The sequence below is a fragment of the Lampetra fluviatilis genome, chromosome 32 (assembly GCF_964198595.1).
Source record: "Lampetra fluviatilis chromosome 32, kcLamFluv1.1, whole genome shotgun sequence".
Taxonomy (NCBI): Eukaryota; Metazoa; Chordata; class Hyperoartia; order Petromyzontiformes; family Petromyzontidae; genus Lampetra; species Lampetra fluviatilis.
The window spans coordinates 10,930,400-10,956,400 of NC_136306.1; the positions used below are offsets into that span (position 1 = coordinate 10,930,400).

The following is a 26,001-nucleotide window of genomic DNA, read 5'->3' on the forward strand; positions in this document are numbered from 1 at the left end:
ATGTCGACAGCCAATATATGCGACATTAGTGCTCATGGTTTGATTAAATCTGTGTTGCACGTTGCGGAGATTATTGAGTTCATGAGAGGGGATGAGTGGGACGATTCGCGATCAAGACAACACAGACATGCCTCATTCACCGAAGAAAAATGCAGAAATCCAACACAACCATTCATTCAAAGACAAGTAGCAGTTTATTTGGGGGTGGTTTTATTTTTTGTTACAATAAACGGCATATTGTGTCAGGTCAGCTCATATAAATAAATAGAAATACCTGTTTATCACGTGGCAACACCATGAAAGTGAACACAGCTTAAGGGTTCGTGCAAACTGACACGTCACAGATTCGATTGGTGTTATCCTGAGATTTAAGATGTTTGTATCAAAGTAGGGTAATTCACAACACCGTGTATGTACATTCATGGCCTCAGTTTGAATATATAGATACAAACCATGGTGGATAGAAGCATTAAAATAACATTTCTGTTACATAAACTCATCGATATGGTATATTCATAATCTTGTGAATTATTACAAAATTACAGCACATGGCATAACATTGGAAGGTAGTTCTAAATTCTAAATGTTTGAAGAGTAAAAAAAGATGTGCAAAACTCTGCTTTGGTGATAATTTGGTCAAACACATGCCAAGTATAAAATCAAACACACACCCACACAAACACCCGAGATGCAAACGCACACTGCATGTGAATTCTTCGAAAATAATAGAAACCCAAAAATACCGTAGTATGGCAAACCTTTCACGACCTGTATTAACTACACTGAATTCATCAAGAAACCATTTTAAAAGATTGGTCCCTGCAGGTTGTCAACTGTGTAATTTTAAATCTCAAGGCAATTTGCCAGCGTGCAAAAATGCACAATTACGTGGTGCATATTTGGATAATTGCCATATAAATCTTTACATAGAGGTATTTTATTAACATGTATTTTTGTTTTACGTTTTATATCAATTCCCTATTTCTGTACCGATACTTGCTGTCTGTATTGTGATCTATGTAAGTATGATAGTAACCAAGATCTGTACTGTATAACATCAGTACCGTGGCAGGACACCCATGAAATAGACCCCAAAAGATCATTGGGGGTCCTTCGTGCTGTAATAAATTCAATCTATCTTTAGAACTTTGGCATGTAAGAAATGGATTTTCCTTGGAAAATAAAATCTTAAGTCGTTAAATAGCGTATTAATGAGGCAACAATTATGTAATGTCATTAGCCTTAACACCTGTTGCATATATAGCTTTGTTAACGATTTGAAATAGTTTTTTGATTGCATATTAGTACTATTTTAAAACACACTGGTAACATCATATGATTCAATGCTGCCTTCTGTGACAGATAAGATCCACACGAACATGTGCGCAGTGATAGCAGCACATTCTCCTGTCAAATAGATTAATGAAAAAAAATATTAAATTCCCATGACCAACGATAGAATCGCAACACTACCCATGAGTATATCCCATCTGATCACAAGCACCAAATTCCTTTCCAAAAAAAGGCAACAATAATTTTTCATTTTTCCATCTTCTGTAATGACCCGTGCCTGGCACAGATACAAGGTGTGCTTTATTGCAACTTAAACAGAACGGGTTTGGTAAAGCAGGTACCGTACCCACAGCTCACCCACAGTAAACCCACACCACCCTCGACCAAAACACCTATTTTAAATCATCATAGTGTCAATATTGTTTAGTTTTCTACTTGAGCAAATTGTTATACGGGATACCCCAATAACGCATCTGTTGTAGTTGTGTTCAACAGATGAAAACTACATTAACATGGCAATACCCTCCAAAATAGTTTTTTTGGGGTTAGATCGTGTAAATGTGTCATTGAACCCGCCGCCACCCGACAGCCAATTAGCAAGGTTTGTCACGTAAACAAAACGTGACACTTCATTACTAGTACAGCACACCGGTGTGTTGGAGAGCAAATCCACAACATTTACAATCTGAGTCCGACGTTTCGCCAGTAATGACAACTAGCATCATCAGACGGAAAGCCAGATTTGTGGAGAAATCCTCCTGTTTCGTATTATGGATATTGGTCGCGAAAACCGACGTGTTAAATGGCAATACCCAGTGGGGTGAGGAAAACAAAACTTACGTTACACACGCCTCGTAAACACGTGTAGCATTGCAAAACAAGTGATGTACAATCACAAGTAAATGGAAGTGACGGCAGTAAAAAAAACACGACACTACATTGTCTTCTTTGATCGAGTAACTGCGGTTTTCAGTAGAACGCGTGTTCTTATCAAAGTTATCCGTCAAGACATGCAGGTTTTCGCAGTCAATATTACGATTCATAATTCATTTGTGGAGTAGGCCGCGTAATGATTCAGTCAATTATTTTCGTGCAGGGTTTATTGACAAAAATGTGGCCTTCGCCAAAAAAAAAAAGTTATCCTGCATTTTGCACTTGGCTTTCTCAGGAAGCAAGGATATTGAAGTTCTTTGGTTCAAATCTGACAAATTGAATGTTTCCACGAATGGATTTTTGAAAGACCCTTTAAAAAATATTTCATCGTCAGAAATGATGGGTGTTACAAATGCTTCTGCTTCAATATCAGATATTGCCAAATGGGCTCCTGCTCATAACATCATCTTACCCAGTGGCATTGGTTTATGAGGACACAGCTTGCCGATGAGAAACCATGCAGTTGATACCAGCCCAAGGCTGTATTATTTCATAAAATGCTTTGTAAAATTAAACTGGAAAGCCCATATGCTAAAAACCTGTTTTCAATTAACCCCCTTTTAAATGTGCTCATAAATCATTTGCCAAGACAGCAGAAAAACTTGAATGAGCACACTTCACAAGTGTCACCTTAAAAGAATGTGTTCTGCAAAAGTTCAAATTATACCAAGCATGCTGTACATTTCACAGCAGTAATCCATATATATACTGTATACAAATCACATCGAGGCTCCCGTAAATCACGCGACTTATGCGTTGGCCACTGCCACTCCGAATTCTCATCCCCCTGCCGCCCCCGTGAAACCAGACGCTGCACTGTGCAGCGTCAAGGCCCAGAGGTAGTCGCCTCTTCCTCCCCATCTTCATCTTTCCAGACCGTTTGGCCACGTTTTTCCATTCGTTTTAATATTTTTTCCCAACTTTCTTGCTCTCGCTCCCTTCCCCATCCATTACCACCTGTCTATGGTCTCCTTTTCCGTGGTGTGGCAATGGTAAAAAGTTGATACAAAATTGATACAAAATGACAACTATATTTATTTTTCGATTCAGACGCTGTCTTTTCCGACAGACCTGTTCTTCACCTGAGGACGGCTGCTTGCGTTGTGGCCGAAACGTCGTGAGAATAATTTTATTATGTTTTAGTTTTATTATTTCCCTTCTACGTGACTTTACCGAAAGAACCAAGAAGATCTATATTTATGTTTTAGTATATATAATATAAAGGTGCATACGCGCTTCCACAAATACAGCCAAGATTTTAATGAGTGTAATTGTGCAAAATATCTGTATTGCATTTTCATATCCACAATTCTATGGAATTGATCTTCCAGAAATGGTTTACCACTGTATATATATTACGAGAGGATATGGAGGAAAGGGTCAGCAGTTCACAACCCATATCCCTGCTATAGTATTTTTTGGCACGCGATTGCATACTCGCTGTTTTCTCGGTTTATTGCATCCAAAACGCCGTGCATTTTAGGCATGGGTTTGTAATGAAACGCAGTACCAGGCACACACAAAAACCCCAATAATTAATTGTTGCTGCCTTTGTAGAATGGGGATATTATTTTTTCGTGAAAAGTTGAGCCTTTGTATTTATCGTGGGATGACAGATTTTCCCCAGGACAGCGATCTCTAGCCTTTTGAAAAAAAAAAGTTTAGTTTCAGACATGTTTGGATTCCAGTGAGACCATTTTACAAAGCTTAAACGTAAACAAGTATATCCTTTGCAGATTCACCATCTAATGCGTGAAAGCCGGAGTGACTCCTCGAAAACAGACGCTCTTTGGTATTTGCAGGAATTAAAATATTCCATCGAACAGTGTTTCATGACGGTACAGTATATCGAGGTGAAAATTACTGGCACAAAATGATTAACAACGATAAACTGTTCAACATCTCTACAAAAGCTTATTCCGTGTTGGTGCAAGCATTATAATGCTCCGCAATAACGGAGTGGAGGCCAAGGAACGGTACGCATTCAAGAGTACGTCGACGAGGAGATGGAGTTGAAACCAGTTCATATGCAGGTGTTTGAGAACAATGCATCGCAGGATTTTGAGAAGTGGAAGTGGCTTGGGAAGGCCTTTATCTGGCCGTGGATTGACCGTGGCCGATTACAAATGCTATGCACATAATTCCACAATTAGTTTGCGGTTAATAAAAAACGTAGTTATGGATGTTAAATGTTACAATTATGCAAATTAATTTTGGCATGGTGCAATAGCATAGGATCTCACAACAAACATGCAGATTCTGTATCTAGTTGTCTTCATATGGAGCTGCAAGTCAAGTTATTCTGTACAAATGAGACCAGGTCACCAATGTATGGGTAAAGTCCTTGACATAGTGACGGCGATGATGCTATGAACTACTTCTCCCAATACTGTACCGATCACAGTCTTCAACATGCGCCAGACAAAATCTCATGTGCTCACTTAATATGTTACGCAGGTGAATATTCAAAGTCAAGTCACAAATGAGCACTGGTAATAATCTTGAGCCAGTGGTGGATATTCCACATTGCCATGGTAGAGACCATTCCACGTGGAGGATAGTCACTGCCGACCTCACACATGGTACTCACTTTAAACTTGACCACATGATTACACATCCACAAATGTACATGTGCACACTGATACAGAATACAAACACATACACATACACTCAACTTGTATACATGTATAAGGGTGTGTCAATATAAGTGTATAGTAAATGTGTGAACATATATAACAAAGACAACAATCCCACCATTTAGCTTTTGAAGAGTTAGGGCCAGTGGCTGCTTGTGAGCACCTATTGGCATTAGCACCACACTTGTCAGGTGGACAGAGGGGGCCTCATTTAATTCCTTGCGCCAGGGCCCAAACGAACCACGCCACGACGTCGCTGTGTACACACGCGACATTACTACGACCCACACGCCCCCGACCCTTCAGAACCTGAAAAGGGGTTACACGACTGCATTTCCTACGTGCTCATTTCAAACAATGCCCACTTGTGCTCCGTTTAATTTTTACTGCAAATAAATATCCCACGTGCGGACTTATAAGGACGGTCACGCGTGCCACCGAGCGAGCAGCACGGGGGCGAGTGCGGCGGTGGTAGCGGCAGCGATGGGGAAGAGGGGGTGGCAAGGCCCGGCGGCAGCGGCGGCCGCCTTGCCGTCCTTGGCGATCACCGCCGGCACCGCGTTCGACTGCGTCAGCATGAGGTCGCGCGTTGTAGCCGCGTAGCTTTCCGTGCCGTCCTCCAGCAGCAGCGACACCGAGAACGGCTGGAAGCCGTTGGCGATCACCTGGCACGGGTATTGAGGGGCAAAAGGGTGGTGGGTGAGGTGAGGGCTGTTTTCATTTTAAGTGAAAACCAGCGTTTAGGTTATTGAGATTATTTTTGATGCTACAAATTTAAATATTTCCCGATTGCGAATTTTAAATCAGGCGAAAAAACTTGTTTTAAAAATAACATCGTGAGGTCAATTAGAGAGTTATATAAGTTATCAAATTTGTTTTAAAATATTTGTCAGTTTGCATGCTGCAACACGAGCTCTGCGTATTACAGCTCATCAGCAGGCTTGAGTGGGCTCAACACTGGCCACAACCTTAAAAGGCTTCTGTGGCCTTTGTGGCTCCTGACCTTGAGAACCCCCACGACTGGCTTAAACTGCACCATTGGAACCTCATTTGCCAGTAAAAATATGATAATTGGTTTTTTACCGTTCTATCTGGCAACAAAACTGACACCGTTTTTACAAGGAGTCATGTGCACTGTCCTTGTGACAGTGCACAATATCAGAGTTATGTTTTTTGTTTGCATTATGACTGCAGGTATTGTGGTCTATGTAAACATGACTCCTTGTAAAAATTGTGTCAGTTTTGTTGCCAGATAGAAGGGTAAAAAAACAATTATGGCTTAAACTGCTCAGCCGGCTGGCACGCGTGGGCCCGTGAGCGTGCGTTCACCTGCAGCGTGTACTGGCCAGGCAACAGCAGGCGGTAGTACTCCCCGTCCGCGGTCGTGTTGAAGGGGAGGATGTTGGCGCGTCCAACCACGTGCACCTGGGCATTGGCCACCCCGTTGCCATTACTGTCGAGCACGCGACCTTTGACCCCTGCGTACAAGGAGAGAGCCACGTGCAAATTTAATGGTCCCATTTTTTTTAGGCACTTCGCCAGGAAATGGCTCCCTGGAGGCCTCAAACTTCTCAGGTTTCTATATTAAGTGAAACCATCTGGAACTTGTGACTTATTGACCGGTGTGGTGATGTATGGTTAAACAATCCTCAACCGACGCTGCGTGGGCAGGTCTTTAAATGTCAGTGGACTGACAAAGGGCTGTAAATTTATATATATATTTTACAGACCAGCCTGGTTTAATGAAAGCACTCTGCACTTGCTATCCAGAAGTCGCAAGTTCAATCTCCTGTCAAGGTAGTTGCAAACCATGGCCAAGTTTCATAACTACACCCGTGCCTCTGTTCACCTAGCAGCACCAACGGTTCGCGACAGTCGCGGTGGGGTAAAGTGTGGGTAACTTCCTCCCTCAAATACGTCTGTGGCCAGTGGGGAAGAGGATGCAAAAAATGATCTCGGGTGCTCCTTCGAGTGTCGGGCCATTCCGCCAGCAGTGGCATGAACAAGCAGTTGCAAGGGTGTAGTTTTACCATAGTTTTATATATATATAGTTTACTACGCTCAGCGAGGCTAAAGAGTGGAAATCATTGTCGCCGCCACCTCGTACCCAGGTGTGCTTGCTTGATGTAGGCGATGAGGGCAGCGCGGTTCTCCTGCCACAGCACCGGCAGGCTGCTCGCAGGAGGGAACTTACAGCAGCTCACCTCCAGTGTCACCTCCAGGCACTGGCCCCACACGTAGCTGTAGTCCTGCATGCCGCCTACGTCTCCACCACACATGGAAGTTACGGGGGGGGGGGGTGGTATAGGGGGGATTGGGGGGCGGGGGTATTTAAGAAACTTGCACATGGTTTCAACTTCCTCGCAGGGAGAATCGAACCAGCGAGCTCTGGATTGCAAGGCCAGCGTGCTAACCCATTACATCACGGCAAAAATCTCCACTAAGCAAAAACCTTTACTGAAAACAGAATAAGCGGCCAAAGTTGCTTATAGGGCAGAAGTGGCCATATCATGCAATGAGAGCTTCTTTTTGTTCGTGACAGATTGCTACCTGGCCAGGAAACACATAACACATTCTTGTCGGGATATAAATAGCGGACAGGTTTTACAAGTAAACTGCTGGCAATTCAACTGACGCATGATAGCCTTCTCAAATGTAAAACGACTGTTTACATTAATCCAGAAATGTTATGATCCAGGCTTTGATACTATAAATGTCTTTGTTAAGTTCAAAGTTATTTTTGGGTTTGGATTAGATCGAGTAAATAAATGTGTCGTTAAAACCCACCACCACCTGACACAGCCAACTAGTAAGGGTTGTCACGTAAACAGAACGTGGACAATTCGTAACTCGTACAGCACGCCGGTGTGTTGGAGAGCCAAGCCACAACATTTATATATTTACGCGATCTAACCCAAAAAAAACCCCTCTATTACGAATGATATAGGTCGCGAAAGCCTACGTCTTAAAGTTCAAAGTTCACTGGAATGTGAGGCAATAACAATTCGTTTTTGGCACTTAATAATGTGGTCAGCCTTTGCTAGGTCTCAAAACCATTTTAAGAGGGTTTGGCTTCGCATTCTTGGCTCATGCGTTATTGAATATATCACGTGCGAGAGCAAACAAGAGTACGCAGATAAAACTCACACATCCACAAAGATGGTTCATATATACTCTTAGTTTTATCGGTAAAGTCACGTAGGTAAAAAAATCTAATAAAAATTAATAAAAATACAATTTTATTTCATTTTGTGGCCAGTGGGGAAGAGTACGCAAAAAAAAATGAAATAAAAATTAATTTTTATTTGATTTTTTTACCTACGTGACTTTACCGAAAAAACTAAGAGTATGAATCATTGCAGTCACGAAAGCTTCAAATCTAGAATTATGGTTCATATAACCTCAACGACTAACCACATCATAGCCTTGCAAAGTAGCCGTCAAATGTAACGATCTCTGCGTGAACTACAAACTCGGTCTCCCAGGCACCACACTGCAAGCGTGTGGCACGACGCTCTGCACACGCAGCCGATACGCAAGCGGCTCCCTATGACCAAATCACCTGGAATGCACCCCGTCTCGTCATACTGTACAAGCTAAGCAGAATTTTGAGCCTGTATAGTGCTTGTATGGGCGACTGTCAATGCGGGGCTGCGGAACCACGTGGTGGGCAGCGGGAGGCAGTGCGGAAAAATCCGTTGTTGTGCTGCACTTCTATGCCACCTGCATTCGCCACCCGCACTGACCAGCGCGGCTAAGTACGGGCAAAGTAACCTGCGTGACCCACTTCGCAGCGTGGGGGAGCTCCTCATCCAGCAGCGGATTAACAAAAAGTGCTGTAACTCGTACAAAAAAGCGGCGACGTTACCGACGCCTGGACCCGAATATGGACGCGTGTGGTGCCAGGAACCGGGGTGCAGTGGCCGGGATGTGTGGGTTACGGGGATGGATGGGAGTGAGTGGCTGCGACTCCGTACCGCTGAGCGGGTACCAGTTGGCACCGTTGGTGATGCCTCCGGGGAAGTTTAATCCACACTGGTTGCCCAGGTACATGGAGCCGTGCTTGGACGCGTAGACCGTCGCCACCCTCACAAACACGTCGTTGTCCGGGGACGCGCTGTACGAGTTGGGGCTGCCTGCTCGCGACGCCACACATCCACGCACGCATCGCACGCGTGAACAAAGACAAAAGTTCCCCGCCGTTCAACCTTTATGGACTCTTGGGGCAAGTACTGTTAGCAAGCACCTATTAAGGTCGGCATGGCGTGAGAGGAGGCGATGTGGGCAGTACCGCATCTGGCCACCTTTGTCTCCCCGGATGGCTTTGTCTCCCACTACAGGTATTGATTTAATGCCGAGTCGACCTGAGGGGATGGCTAGGACCGGTTGAAATGTATGCCACTGATATTAAGCGTGTCTGGGAATCGAACTCAGGTAGCCGGGTTCACAGCAAGTGGCACTAACCATTGTGCCACCTCTCTCCACAAACGCATGCACACAGACAAAAGATGAACATTACCTGGATAGCAGTAGGTGCTGATAGCGAAGATCGAGGTCTATTGCCAGTCAAAACTGCTGTCCGCATTAGGGTTGCTGGCAGAGCCATGGTTAGTATTTGGATTAAAGCTATATCTAGTGTGAGGATTCATGCCAGGGCTAGGGTTGGTTTAAGATTTGGGCCATGTCAGGATCCCAGCTTTGTGCCAGTGCCGTCCACCAAAAGGTTAGGATTGGGGTTAGATTCAGGGTTAGGGTTAGGATTGGGATTAGGGATTAGGATTGGGGTTCGGGTTAGGGTCAGATTTACGATCAGGGTTAGGGTTGGGGTTAGGACCAGGGTTACGGTCGAACCTGTGAGCTGGCAGGCTGTCACGTGTGTGTGTGTGGGAATGTGGAGCTGAGTGGACTTGCCGAAGACCGGTACCAGCGGTGTCAAGATCGGTGTCTATGGGGAAAGCTCGTGAAGGACACTACTGGTCAGTTGGAGGTAGTCGCCCTCCAACAACAACGGAGGGCAGAGAAGCGACGCTCACAACAACGAGCGGAGCGCCGGGCAGCTAAATACAGCGAGTCGGCACAGTAGGGGGCACAGCTGGTCCATCTGCCAGTTATCTCAGATCGGTCAACCCATGGCACCAGAGTCTGTCAAATGGCAGGTATTGATATGGGTAGTGGTGGCATAATGGTGAGCGCACTACGCTACGAATCTGGCGATCCGGGTTCAATTCCCGCTCACAGTCAACACCAGTGACAATTATCTGAACCGGTTTTGGCCCTCCCCTAGGTCGACTTAGCCTTAAATGATAGAGCCAGTGCATTTCCTGGTGTGGTGTGTAAACATCAGTACTGGGGAGAAAAAGGCGGTCGGTGGGTATGATATTGGCCACCCACCCCAGCCTTCATGGATGCTACTCACTAACAGCACTTGCCCCAACATTCTGTTAAGGCTACATGGGGGATCTTTGTGTGTGTGTGTGTCCCGTGACTTCCTGCTAGCGGGCGTTCAACACTTCACGTGACCTTAAAAGGCCTTAAAGGGCACATAGCACGGCACAAGCACCGCAGTGATGTCACCGCCACTTAGTGGGCGGATGGCAGTTGATGTTGTTATTGAGCGTGCGCGACACGCTGGACCTACCAGCGCGAAGGTTGTCGTAGGGGTAGCTAGCGACGACGGCGCCGCCGTGGAGGCCGCCCGACAGCACGAACGGCTCGCTCAGCGCCCACTGCATGGCAGCCACCGTCTCCGGCTGCCGGGGAGCCGAGCTCGGCAGGCTCAGCGGATCCGGGAAGTCTCGGTTTAGGTCTTTCCCGTTGGAGTTATACCTTTGGCAAGGCGAAGATAAGCTCATGAATCACCTTGTCTGTGAGAGCCAGTGCATTTCTTATCAACATTTCTAAATATGGTCGGTCATCTCTGCTCCGCACAGTAGGGGTTAGCACTTTCCCGCACATCCCACTACAGAGGGCAATGTTTGCTGCATGACAAACCATTTTTTAAAATTCTCAGAGATTGAAACTAATTTGATTCCAGTCGGCTCCTCGGGAATTTGGGCAAATCAGTTCAGGATCAAATTTACTATCACCGGGTATATTATTGGTGCAAGTAATTGATGATGAGAACGAGCCCATCAGCGCACTACAGTTTAAGATCCGGTCTAATCAAAGACGGCTGCCTGGATTGAAACGCAAGATTCTCGGAGCCATGATCTGCTGAGCCACCTGGCCCCCACAACTGTTGATATTTGCTACTATTACATCATATATATATATATATATGCAAAATAATAATTATAATTTACAGCTCTGGGTCTATCCACTGCTGCGTGCGGGTCTCCCCACGCCATGTGGGTGGTTGTCTGACTATACTTCACCATGCTGGTCGGTGTGAGTTGATGAAGGTGGGGACGCATGCATATTCATTGTTTCTATCATTATTATTACCGATTACAACAAGATGTAACCTCGCGCTCCTCAGGCCAGGCCCTGCTCGCTTAACCTAGAATTTGTCATTCTACGCTGGGCGGTAGCAGGGGCCTATGTGAGTGCGGCGCTTGAGATGTGGAACTCTCTTCTGCCGGTCCTCAGATTGGCTCCGAGCACCGAACAGTTTTGGGAAACTCTGCAAGACTAATTTTTTTCTTGGAGCATTTCCTCGAGTATGTCCCCCTCATTTTGATATATGTGTCTTGATTTGATAGGTAGGACTACCTTCATTTAATTTATACTGTAAAGTATTTCGATGCCCTCTTTAGTTGGGGCGAGTTCTTACTAAAAAAATTTGACAAATGAATGAATGAACGAAGGAGCGAGCGGCTGACCTCCCGATGATACTGTCACAGTCTCCATTCATAGAGCTGGCAAATCCGTCGGGGTTGAGGCTGGGCAGGAGGTGGATGCGCACGGTGTCCACCAGCCGCGTCACTTCCTCCTCGTGGCCGTATCCCTCCACCAGCGCGTCCAGCAGGAAGAGCAGCAGCTCGCGACTCACAACCTGAGGGAAAATATAATTTACAAACAAGTGTTGGATATAACCGTGCATAGGCATGGATTGTGCCACGCTTTCCAACAAGTGGTTTTCTCAGCAAGCTTGTAATTAGCAGTACGGAAGCTGATGGGCAGCTTCGGGGCAAAACGCGTTTTGCGTATTTGTAAACAGTCCTTTACACTCTGGTGTTTCTCTGAGTTCCAAAAGAGTCGGTCGCGACTTGCAAAATGCAGAGCGCCTTCGTGATAACCCTTCCGCTATTAGAACGGCGCAAAATACGAAATGTACTGGACAATCATCATTATGGCATCGGCTAATCGATCAACAGCAGTGGTATGACCGCGAACAAATTGGAAGAAAATTGACGTTGGGGCAGTGTTTTTGTGCTGGACACCGTGCTCATTGTGAAAAGTGGCACAAACAAGTGAGGGCATTTGAGACCTCAAACCTTGAGGCTCGTGCTCATATCTATAAATAGACAGCGGTGTCTCCCTTTTGGTCCCCGACCAAAGGTAAAGTTTAACAGTGGTCAATCAGCGGCCAATTCTCAGTGGGCCCTTTGTAACTTGCCAAGGAGGCTATAATGGGATGCTTGTGGTGTTCTATAAATGTTTGCAGAGAAGACACGGGAAGATGACACCAGCTGAAACTTGATTCCCGAAAGAGTGGGTCTTCACAGGCCACCGAATCTGGAAACTTGCCGATCAGCAAGCAACGAGCCACGTCAAATCGTATCTCAACTGGCCACGGAAGGTGGAACCTCGTTTTTTTTTTTCCACAAACGGAAAGCGAAAACAACACCCAAATGCGACTGCGGTGCAGTACTGCAGAGACAAGCGGAACACACCGTGAACTGACGCCCACTGACAGTGTTCTCCAAGGACACGCGTGGTGTACGCTTGACGTCCTCCGAAGACAGGATTTGCAACCTCGACTTATCGATGTACTTTATTTCCACTGTTTTATTCACAAGGTAAATCCTGCTGAGCTATAGTGTATAGCTCTTTTTCAGAAGCGACCTGGACACACACGATAGCTCAATGAAGTGGCTTATCACATGGTAATTTATAGCAGCTAAATCATCTCAATGCATGATTCTAAATGTGGAGAGAAAAACCGGAGGACCCGGATAAAAATCCACATGACGAAGGGTAGAGACATGCAAACTCCAAATATACAACAGGCGTCAGGGTCGGGATCAAACCCACAACCTCCGGCATACCAGGTGAGGGAGATAACATCCTAACACATTCAGAGGGCATGGGGTGATTGGTGAGGAATTCAAGTTTAAATTCTGCTACCAAATGCCTCTCGTCAAGAAAATTAATAATTATATACACCTAATGTTTCTGTCCAGGATATATTGAGATGTGGCTACATATAGTTCCTATCAATTTCAAATTATAGCTGTGTATTAAAGATACACGAGTTGCCATTTCGCCTCCTTTCCACACCTGTCTCTCGACACATCCTATTGGTTGAATACAAGCAAACTATTACTTTGCGTTATGTATATTCGAGAGGTCATCTTGACTGCCAAGGTCTGCTCTTACAGTCCCATGCCACTTAGAATAAGACGCCAAGGGTGTGGATACCGGTTCCCCCACGTTATAAATGGTCCTCCCTTTCTCGGTGGTGGGCCCATTTTTATCCCAGAATCGCCTCTGTACAGCAAAGGACACAAGAGGGAAGACGCGTAGCCTCGTGCCACCAAATGTTAACTAGCTGTTTAATGCGTTGTCGTCTTCAAGGCTTGTGCGCACTTACATTTTTTTTGTATCGTACACTTTCAGATATGCTTATGCGGCCGTCTGGAACGCTCTTCCGTCCGCTATTAGGAAGCCACTGGCGCTATGCACTTTTAAATCTGCAATGAAAACTAATTTCTTTCGAACTGCTTGTGTTTATCTTCTTGGTTCTTTCGGTAAAGTCACGTAGAAGGGAAGTAATAAAATAATAAAAATAAAACATAATAAAACAATTCTCACGACGTTTCGGCCACAACGCAAGCAGCCGTCCTCAGGCGAAGAATGAAACACCACCAAGCTTGGAGCGTATATTTAAGCTGGGTTAGAGGGGGGGAGGTGGGAAGAAGAGCGCCTAGGCAAAATAATTTGCATATCAAGAGGAATTCAGCATATGCTTGTGTTTAGTTTGTTGTCCTACCCCCGCACCTCCAATTAGCACAGTTGGCTACGTACAGTGCGAAAGAAGTTCAACATACATCGAAGTCCAGCAGCAACGTGTGTGTACAGATGTTCCTCACCCGTAAGTGCGTGCCATTGTGTCACCAAGGCGTGGATAGAACTCACCTCGTTTCCGTGGATGTTGCCCACATATCTGAACTCCGGAATGCCGATGGTGTGTTTTTGTGGGTGTTTCCCGATCGCAATGACCCACAGAGTCACCCCTGTTGGGAACAAATGGATGCTAAAATTATCTTGAAATAATGATGATTATGACAGTATTTGAAAATAGCGGTGATGATAAATGTCACAGAGATGATGACGAAAATGATAAGGAAGATGAAGATAACGATGTTGCTGATGCTGAAGATACTGAACATGACTAAGAATAATGATTACAAAAGTAACTATGCATTTGCGAATAATCATTTGTTTTTACAAATAATCTAAATAAAATAGTATGATAAGACGTGTTTAAGTGTCAACTACATAAAAAGTGCACAAAAAACAAATGATTTGAAACTGAATGAAAATAAAATACATTACAATAATTAAAAAAATGATGATGACAGTTACTGTGGTTGATGATGACAGTCGCCAAAGACAAAAATTATAACCAAGGATGACGGTGACGATGGAATCGTAGAAGATGACAGCTGCCATGTATGGTATCGACCAACGACGAGGACGATGATGATGGTGAAGACGACCAAACGATGATGACGAGGATAATTGGAGCGGGCAGCTAAAACTACGTTAGCTGTCGACGGGGCCGCACGTCTCTCACCTTGCGAGGACCTGCCGATGTTGTACACGTGGGTGATGTTGGGGAATTTTCCGTTGACCTCCTTCAGGTAACGCTCGATGTCTGCGTTACTGCGGTAGCCAGAGTCCAGGGAGGCGCACAGGGCGCAGAGCAGCAGCAGCAGCAGAACGCTTCCAGCCGGCACGCTCGCAGGCGACGACGCCATCATCGGTCAGTCAGCACTGTGCAGAGCCACGCACAAACACCGCCTTGTTGTGAAAACCCAACGCATAACATCCCTGGGTTTGATCTTCCACGAAGCTGCTCATGGTCCACCCCCTCTAAACCGCATCCACTGCACCAACCATGACAGTAGATGCGGATACCTGATGCACAGTGTACGACTGTGGTCATTCAGAACAGATAGTACAATTTATCACGAGGCAATGCCCCGATCCATAAATATATGAAGAAGACATCACAGCGATACACTACTCCGCTGCTCCTGAAGAGGTTATCTGGCTTGACCACCTGAATGTGAAATTGTAGTTGTTCTGCATCTACATCAGCCATACGAAAGAGCCACGAACGGCATGCGATGACGTGAGCCAAGAATGTTTTCACGACATCCTCCACAACGATTAGCTGAGATGATTAGTTTAAAAACAGCACAAAATAGCGAAAACCTGAAAATTCTGTAAAATTCTCGACATTTTCTTGCTACGCGATAGACCCGCACCGATCTTTTAATCGACAATTAGAAACCAGTTCCGTATGTTAAGACGATGTATCAATCGGGTGGTGGGAGGGATCACTTGTAACATTTGTACTTTGATAGGCAGGTGGCACTGAACGTTAAAACGCAGAAGCAGAGGGTAATGTGGGGAAAAGGGGTCACACTCAGAGCAGGACGCCCACCAACAACAATGCTTACAGGGGTCAAGTTGGGAAATAAACACACGTGATCATATGTTCACGAGCGTTTGCTTATCATGAAACACGACGCCGCAGAACACACCTGGAAAAGTGCAGGACTTGCATTACACACTGCGCAGGTGTTGTATTATGCTGTGTCCTGTTAGCATTGTATTTTTAAATATGAATTTCAACGTCTCCTTACACAGGCCGATGATAAGGACAGATAAATGAGTATTGCGTATGCATACCAGGGGCATTCATTTACCAATAATCTCCCATGCCCGATTATTTTTCTGGGGCTGTGAACACGTTGGGAGTAATCGTACATATGACGTGAATTAGAAGTGACAATCCGTAGCAAAGTTTGTACGTAGTATTTTTTGTTGGGATACTAATTAAGAGTTCCTGGTAAAAATGCATTTACTTTGTTAAATAGACGTTTCAAGCATTGGACTTGTGTGTGTCACTTGTAGGCCTTGTTTCATTTGAAAACGGGAATTTTTTACATTTTGACAAATAAGTTATTAAACACCCCTAGCTATACAGTACATGGCATTCATATTTCACATCACCGTAAACTAACCCACGTTCCGGTTCCTGCTGGTACAAACGAACCGCAAAGTGGCTCCTGAAACAGGAAGTAACTTCACATTAACACGTCGACTTTCGCGACCAATGTTATTCATAATAAAGTTGTTTTTTAGTTAGATCGCGTAAGTATAAATGTGTCGTAACCCTCCACCACCCATAAGGTTTGTCATGTAAACAACGTGCCATTTAGTTTACTACTTCAGCCCACCGGTGTGTTAACGTCATCTTGCTCTGTTTAAGACCAAAAGCGAAAAAGGCATTAAAATATAAGAGAACACGTGAACCAAATTGAAACACCAAAACACATTGACATACATATCCCACACATGAACTGGTAAATTGAGGACTGCAACAAAACTCCAGCCTGCGATTTAAACGACACAACTTAAAACAAAAACAAGCGAGTTAAAACTACATCGGGGGCTCGTGACCTCGGCAAAACACAACTGGCTCTTACCAATGCAACAATCCAATTATTCCGACCAAAAAGCCACCCATCAATTCCTCAGCAGTGACCACAACTGACGGCGAATATTAAACTCACCGCGCCAACACCACCGCCACTCGGACCCATCAGTCCAGCCGGTCAGCTGTCACATGGGCGACGTGAACGCGCAAATGAGCATCGTCAGGGGTTGCGCAAACACGGGACATTTGTGTGGTGCTCGTGGGACGTGGGTCTGCGTCACTCTTGTACAAAGTCTCATTGAGCAAGACGCGGTGGGGGGGGGCCTGAGACACTCGCAGTCTTCACTCGTCGGTGTCAGCGTTGGGGCGATGACGCAATCGCTTCTGACCCCGCAGGGGATGCGAAAAATCATTCGAGGGTTGTTTGGGTTACGTGGTTTGAGTTGTGGTGCGGCGCAAAGCAATTGCATTGCCTCAAATGGTACCGGTGGTTTACGTGGTACATTAAGTACAAAACTCCACACGCACAACTCGTTTTTCGGTGCTATATACAGAACTCCTCTTATCCGTTGTGATATGGCGAACCGTAATCGCCGATACTATGACACGCAAATTTACTACGCTCATGCGCGACAAAAAAACGCGGATGATTGGCGTAATTTGCCGCGCAGCGAATCTTACCCATGAAAAATATTGCAGGTAATGGGATGCCGTTCCATGGTAAAGTTGCCCAAAATAAGAAAATTAGGACCGCGGGTAATTGAAGTGTTTGCAGCATTCATGGATAATAGGTTTCATATGTAATAGGGAAACAGATAAAAGGAGTTATCTTGTACAATGCATTTGAAGTTTAATATTAATTTAAACTTGTAACACACACAGTGTTCGCTCACTTTCGAAGACAGAGAACGACTCGGAGGGCCGAGGATGAACCACAGGTGAGTGGGAAAGGCAGCCACATGGCGAGCCAGTGCCAAGCTCTGCAGTCCACGATATACTAGGGTGGTCTGCCAATTAATGAGTGTTAACAAAATGTGACATCTCAAGACGCTGGACAGAAACAGTGGGCATATTTTCTTGAGAGAGTCAGTCATGGGCAGAGGAAAAATGGATGTCCAATGTAAAGGAATAGAAATAGTACATCCGACAGACTTGACATGGGCATCATGCATCATCAATTATACAATGATGCTGTCAAGATAAGTGGCAACTAAAGAATCCTAATGGTGGGGTTTTTTTTCCGGTCAGTCAACAATTTTGCCATTCAAGTGCCATACAGCCAATGACGAGTGAGAAAAGTGGTGCTGTTGAAAAAAAATACCAAAGCACTCGCTGAAAAGCCAGCGAGTCCTTTCAATGCCTCCATCTACGCTTGGCTTGCAGTCAGAACAAGTGGTGGCAAAGTCATACGATCGGGCACCTCTATCCGTCTTTGGGGCGTCTTCTCTGCAGACGGCGGTTTATGCCTGTGGGGAAGATGCTACCTGTGCGGAATGTCGTCAACTATGTTGGCACCGACACGAACACAATAAGAAACGAGTCAGAATCAACGAGAATAGCTACTCAAACGAGCAATGTGGGAGGGGGGGGGAGTGCCCGATTTCAGACGTGGTGGCATTTCCACATTCCAATGACAGGGGCCAATCCTCTCCACATGAGGACTAGGCGTGGATGTTGAACTTCTTGCGTTGCCAACCATGATAATGGGAGGGTGTGCGGGAATGACAACTAAACACAAAAAAACTGCTCAAAATACATGAGTTGTCAATTTAGTGACCTCTGTTCACTTCCCAATAATGCGGTAGTCATTGAATTGACGCTGGAGCGGTGCTGGGCTGAATCAACCCCTTGGACGAGGTTTAAACTCAAAAGAATGCACACCGAGCACTAACCAGTTACATGCAGTATTATTGTACTAATCTATTTGTCGTAACAAGCGACCAACAGCAATCAGTCACACACACACAGTTTGATATCCATCTCAAAAACTGCTGATTTTGTCCATGCGGAGATATCAATCTCAGTCGTAATTTTTTCCACGTGGAGTACACGCACACGTGCACACGCATTGCGCTGTGGCCTGAAGGGATAACTGAAGTACCATTGTATTCAGATTGACTGCTGATCTGATGGCATTAATGAGGATTATCTGTTTATTATAGGTCCTGCTTATTTCATCAGCCACACCTGGATTGTGCAAAAAATAATAATCTTGTGCTAGATTACGATGCAGTTTTTTTTTAAGTACGGTGTGCCAGCTGCTTGAAGGAAAAGCATAAAAGCAAAATCCAGACGAGCCTAAGGGCGAACGATTATCAGCCAAGGGAGGGAACACGCCAGAAAGGATGGCGATAACGGAGACGGAGCAACGAAATCAGCTCCGTTACTTGATACAGCAATCGTGCTGTGACGGTTCCACCTGAAGACGGAAGCTTGTGTTGCCTCCGAAACGTCGTGATTTTTTATTTTTTTTTATTTTTTACCTACGTGACTTTACCGAAAAAACCTAAGAATATGAATCCTTGCAGTCACGAAAGCTTCAAATCTAGAATCAGCATTACCCCCTTTACACATTGCTTTGAAACCTGGGAAATTACAAAAACAGGAACGAGTGCTGAAAATTACGCAAAAAAGCACGGCGAGATGCATTCGCGGAATTAAACTGAAGAGAGAGAAAGAGGAACGCATGCATCAGACATTGTACGCAAGTAATAAAGACGTCATATGGGGAAAATATGGTGTGAATAACAGGAAGTGGGCATACACAAGGCACGTCCCTGGAAGGGATGATGGGTTGTTGGTCGAGACCAACGACAGATTATCAGCCAAGGGAGGGAACACGCCTGAAAGGACGGCGATAACGGAGACGGAGCAACGAAATCAGCTCCGTTGAAGGTGCTTGGTGGATTGTTGCATCGTGAGAGGGCTGGTGAATAAAAAAAATACTGCACTGCAGTGAAATCATGTTAGCAATAAGGGAAGAGAGTAGTGTACTGCTCCTTTTCCATTTCCTACTTAAACAAAAATGTGTGAAGGCAACACGTAATATAAATAAAGGGCACTTCAAGTGCTCCAAGCAGTTGGTAAACTTCACTCTCAAATATCAGTGGCACTTTTTAGCGGAAAGGACTTGCTTTTATGAATGTCTGGGGAAAAGCCATAGACCACGTCTTGTCGACACACACATGGTGGCCTGAAACCTAGTCTCCTGCAAGTACCTTTCAAGTTGTTATTATAGCAAGAGTAAAGTACTCAACAGAAGAAGCCCATTGCTGGTTCTCAGCCAGTGGTGTAAAATTCCACATTCCCATAAGTGGGGGTTCATTTTCTCCATCATCATCATCAGCAGCACCCACGTTCGATCCACTGCTGGCTGTAGGCACCCCTAAGCTGTCGCCATCTCTGACAGTCTCTTGATGCAACAATCGAGCCAGCACCGGCACGCCACCCGAATTCATCGCTGCATCTCTGCGGTGATGTTGTTAACTTCCCACAAAAGTGTACCCTTTTTATAGACCCTGGAGGATAGGATGCGAGTTTGAGTAAATCCTTGATTGAGATGTGAACTCTTGGCTTTTTGAGTCAACCACCGTCACACCGAATCTAGAAACAAATACCAGAGCACCGTATTCGTTGTTGTAACTTTCTGAGCCGCCTCCCCTACTGGACATCTGTGACAAAGAGCTTCATAGCTTATCGGATTTATCCAGGATAAATACAGATTCAGATTTTAATTAAACAAATCACGTAAGTGGTGTAGCATCTATAAAGTACATATATAACACAGGGAGATGTGTTTTCAATCTTGACTTGAAGCTTTCGTGACTGCAGGAATCCATACTCTATGGTTCTTTCGGTAAAGTCACTGTATTTGATTTTATACTTACGTGACTTTACCGAAAGAACCAAAGAGTATGTGTCTTCAAATTGAAGTAGATTCCATTGATTGTGGATACTGTACTGGGAAACATCGTTGGCCGTGTTTCCTCCAAGTCGTGCAAGGCCAAGAGACAAGTTCATGTATTAGGTATAGCCCTGTGAGCCATTAGTTCAAGTTCATGTATTAGGTATAGCCCTGTGAGCCATTAGTTCAAGTTCAAGTTCATTTATTAGGTATAGCCCTGTGAGCTATTCGGCTCTTGAATCGGGTGCAACCGCAACAAACAAAAATCAAAAACATGAACAAGTAAACATCTTAAAGTGAATGTGACTAAGTGCAAACAGAAAATCCAAGAAAAGACAGCAACATATTGCAGAAAAAACACCGTACACCAACGCTGTGTGCAAAAATCCCAGTGGAATGCAAGTCAAACAACAACAACGACCACAAGACAACTTAGATTAAGGCCATCAGTCTTACTCCGTACTACAACAAACAAACATGGCCAAACCAATCAACTTTTCGAAATCACCAAAATAAAGCCATGAAAGTAATGAAACAGTGATCATAGGAACTGTGAGACAGAGAGAGCCCGGCAAGTGTCAACATCACCGGACACAAACGAGTAAAGCACGATGGTTATAAGGGGAATCACTTGTAAAAGCAGTCGTTTTAGAATGCGCAAAACAAACACACCGCTTAAAACGTAAACACATGACAGCACTTACTTGAGAATATAATTTGAAAGGATTGTTTTATTTGTAACCTGTGAAATTAAAGTTACAATTATTAACGGAGCTGGATTCAGCCTCGTGCACTTGACTGTGCTGGTAAATGTGTTGAACATGGGCGTACAACACACACACAGAGAGGAACTAGGCCTTTTAAAGATAAAGATTTGACCAAACAACTGTACAATATACCCTATACAGTACTCTACTTACGTGGATAAAAGACTGCTTTGCCTGACGTATCGTTTTTATTTAAGACACCATTTGTTGCTTTATTAGACATATGTCATGAGGTGAATGATTCCCCATACTCATAACGCATGGAAATAAGTTACAAGTGTTGTATTTTGTGTGTATATTAAGCATGAACTTTGAAGCCTTAAAGAATGAAAAAAACACTCGCTTAAGCTCGAGTATACGGCGATAGTGGCATAAATGTGACTAAGATGGTACAGCTGCATCAGCTTTTTCAACAGATTAAATCTGAAAAAATAAGCGGCGTTTTTACCCTTTCTGGCAATAAAACAGGTGTGGGTTCGCCTTTTTGCGTTCTCTGGTGTGACACTGGTTAGACTACGCCCTATAGAAGGCTGTCTCTGGTGTAGGTCAATCACAAAGACAATGCCATATATTATCAGAGCATGTTAGTTTGCATGTTCACCACAAGTACATGTGCATGTTAACGTAGACATGATTCCTTGCGAAAGGTTTCTATTTGGTGTTTGAACATCTTAACACCTATTTTATTAGAATACGTTTTTTCCCTTTTATTTTATTGCCAGCAAGAGTAAAAACCTATTATTTTTCCATGCTTTGATACTGGCTAAGAAAAGGTTCCATTTGGACATTCACTCCGCTTCATGTGAACTGACGACTTTGAATTGAGACACGTATCGAAGCCTCCGACCTAATATCCAATACACTGCAGCCTGTAGGAATGGGCACATCTATACGACCATACTATTTCGGTGTAAATAACTGAACGGTGCCGTTAGTAAAACTGTAGAGTTTTCGTTGTACCATACTTTGTGCACTGTAGTGCACTAATGTATGTGGTCAGGTTAAGCTTGCTCATGACTACTCGACAGTTCTTCAGCTCAAATACCAGGCTCGTTCACATTTAGCACCCACGAAATATTTTTGGTCCCTGAAGAAACCACACACATTTTGCATCGAAGTGCGATTCGTGTTCGTCAGGCTGCAGACTCGTGATTTGACTGCCAGCAGTGAAAGCAAAGCGGGACTACAGCGGTAAAAGACGACGGAGACATGAAATATCAAGTAGCTACTCGCTCAATTGAACAGGGGGCGGTCAGTATTCAACTCCTCTTTGAAGCCCTAGGACAGCGGCTAGAGTATGGGTAGAAAATATTTTTTATTGATAAAGTATTTTGTGGGAAAAATGGCAAAATCGTTTATGGGGTTTTTCCACGGATTTAGATTTTTTTGTGCAGCTAAAAAAAAGTATAAACTGCCTTTCCAACAACACATTCACCACATTAATTCCTTGCATTTTTTTTAAAGACGTTGAATTAATTGGATTTGCACAAGAGGTAGGTCTGGAGCGGTACTCGACTCCTGTTAAAAATCCCTTGGCCATTGGTGGAAATCCCCATTCCTCTGGCAGGCGGTGAGCATTTCCAGAGGGCAACCAACTCACAACCAAGTGCTACTCATTCTATTGACACACAGAGGGATGGAGTGCTGATTGACGACAACGACTCCCGCTTATGAATATTCAAACATTACAATATCGGCATGACAGTGTTACACACCGAGCCAAATAAAGTTGACCATTCTCCTGCTTTGTAAAACATTACTAAAAAGCCCCATAAATGTTAGAAACGGTCAAGTCACACAAGGACAAAGGTCTGTTTCTTAAGGACAGCTGGCAGGCGTAGTGTAATAGCGCCCTTGTCTGTAGGATTAACGGGGTCACCACCTCAACTTTGACCTCTGAGCCATCACATTATGTATTCAGTTCAGGATCGCTGTCACGAGAGCAGTCTGCTAATTATTCTCGGCAGATCGCAAGACAAGTCCAAATTACGTCGTACACAAACAGGCACGGGGCCAGCACTCCCCGGTGGGAATCCAAATCCAATTACTCATTGTCGGCAAGTGGCCTTGTAATATCAAATATCCCTTTACGGCTATAACAATGATCACACGCACTAGTTTCTGTGCAGCGCTTTCACCTTTGTTGGAGATCACCAGCAGGGCACGTGCTTGCTTGGCTTCCTGCCACATCGTGCACACCGACTGCATTATCAGAGGCAGTGCAAACCTCTATCGTGTGATGCCTGTTATTTGATCTTATAAAATAGCCCGCTGACATTCGTGACCAGCTTTATAATTCCATAATCCCTAGTAGGCTTCATGTGTTCTGTATGTATATTGAACTTCTTTCGCATCATACGTAGCCAACCAATGCTAATTAGATAGAGGTTACAGGGGGAGGATAGCAAACTAAACACAAAACAGAGTTTTCAATCTAGATTTAAAAGTCAAGTATTATGTACAAGGTGCCCAGGAGATGGCAAAATCTATCTGTACAGAGCTGACAGTGTTGTTCTTCCCACCTCGTACACTCACGTTTTCTCTGGGGATCTTAGTTTACTGACATGCCAATCACTCGTAGCAATGAAATTGGCCAAACATCTAAATGCAGGACCCTCTTGAACAATAGTATGAAGCCGCTGCAACACTTATTTAAATGAATAAAGAGAATTATTATTAGTTTTATGCAAAATGGGCTTATGTATAATGCTCAACGGCATTGTGCGATATTGGAGAATTTACACATAGCTTACTAAAATATGCTTTTAATGTGATATTTAACATTTGAGATGTTAACGTAAAATTGCTCAACCAATAAACTGTTAATCAAAAATGCCCGATGACATTTGTCAGCGAGCATTGACAACTTTGAGTGCAAATACTGTGGTGCATTACTACTTACTATAAAACAAGGCCAATGCCGCCAGACAACTTTCTATATCACTTATTGCAGCATTTCACGCAAAGGAAACCGTAAACATTTTTTTGCAAGGTAAAGGCCGCCAGAATTTATGTAAGGCAATAATACGCTGCTATAAATACAATTACTTACAAACTACCCAAAGGCTGTGTGAGGAGTTTAAAACATCAGTCAGCTGTGTTGATTCAAGTCGAATGGATTACCACCCACTTAGAATTAACTTTTAAAAAGACTTTGCCTGTGGCAAATAAACTTGACCAAACACTCCATCAACACAACTTGGACTTCTTAGTCAGCTGACATGTTTTTCTCTCTCCCCCCTATTAAAGCAGATAACTCTACCTGGATCATACACAGGTGTTATGTACAGAGGTGTACGATCATACATGGAGTGGGTTGCCATCTGGAAAAAGAGTGGCGCATGAACTCGCAGAGATCAATAACCAAGGATCTTCAATTGCTGGATATCACATGGGAAGAGGCTAGATCGATGACCAATGGTGTGACGCTTTGTGTGCAATACAATAGGCCAAGAAGGCTGAACGACGCTACTGACTAAATGACTACTATGAGCTGGCTGAAGTACCCTTAAGGGACAAGGCGATATCTGTCACTGTCGTGAACTGGTTCTGAACCCAAAAAAGGAGTTTATCATGCGATTCAAATCTATAACCCTCCACCAACTGACATTAAACCTACATGATCTAATCCAAAAAAAATGTATGAATCATATTGGTCGTGAAAGCCTACATGTATAAAAGTAGTTTAGCATACGTACAGCATTGAATGTAGTCTACATGCAACTTGGTCAGGAGGGGAAGAGTGGAATAGTGGTTGAAGCACTCCCGATATGAACCCTGAAACTTGAGTTTGATTCCCTGCTATGGATATCTTAACCGTTCTGGGGGACCAACTCGCAATAGCCAGGCTGGTGAAGAATCTGTCAAGCACCACCACCACCATGGCACAACCTGCAATGACCAGGCTGGTGAAGAATCTGTCAACCACCATGGCACAACCCGCAATGACCAGGCTGGTGAAGAATCTGTCAACCACCACCATGGCACAACCAGCAATGACCAGGCTGGTGAAGAATCTGTCAACCACCATGGCACAACCCGCAATGACCAGGCTGGTGAAGTATCTGTCAACCACCACCACCATGGCACAACCTGCAATGACCAGGCTGGTGAAGAATCTGTCAACCACCACCATGGCACAACAAGCAATGACCAGGCTGGTGAAGAATCTGTCAACCACCATGGCACAACCCGCAATGACCAGGCTGGTGAAGTATCTGTCAACCACCACCACCATGGCACAACCTGGTGTTGGGAGGCCATCATCCAACAGCGAGTTGAAAAAAAGGGCGTACATTATTACCGAGTGATTATTATTTATTATTTGGTCAAATCGTTTTGAAGCTTCATAAAAAATATATACCGTCCCTACATAAAACACAATTTGCTTGTTCACTTCTCTGCTCAACTCAAGCGGTTAGTTTGCGTGTAAAATTAACCATTGCAGACCTTCAGGGAAACACAACCTATGCTTGCCACTCCCAAGTCATACACGGTACAACAATGCTTCACTGTACTTAGATGTCACATGCAAAATTAGGGTGTACAGCAATCATCATCATCATTATTAGGACATTTCGTCTCACCGTGTACCCATCTGGTACGGGTGCCACGATTCAGTAAGGCTACTCC

At 44.3% G+C, this 26,001-nt stretch overlaps 1 protein-coding gene across 1 annotated transcript in view; it reads right to left on the reverse strand.

Moving 5' to 3' along the window:
- Positions 1-325: 325 nt before the first annotated feature.
- LOC144943761 (carboxypeptidase M-like) overlaps positions 326-26,001 on the reverse strand; it is a 30,036-nt gene continuing 4,360 nt past the window's right edge. The window contains exons 2-9 of the mRNA XM_078871563.1: positions 14,824-15,023; positions 14,163-14,260; positions 11,684-11,856; positions 10,501-10,688; positions 8,840-8,998; positions 6,970-7,122; positions 6,192-6,340; positions 326-5,527 (exon numbers count right to left, since the gene is read on the reverse strand). Of these exons, the coding sequence (XP_078727689.1) occupies positions 5,288-5,527; positions 6,192-6,340; positions 6,970-7,122; positions 8,840-8,998; positions 10,501-10,688; positions 11,684-11,856; positions 14,163-14,260; positions 14,824-15,010 (1,347 nt within the window). The 5' untranslated portion in view covers positions 15,011-15,023 and the 3' untranslated portion in view covers positions 326-5,287. The remainder of the gene's footprint in view (positions 5,528-6,191; positions 6,341-6,969; positions 7,123-8,839; positions 8,999-10,500; positions 10,689-11,683; positions 11,857-14,162; positions 14,261-14,823; positions 15,024-26,001) is intronic.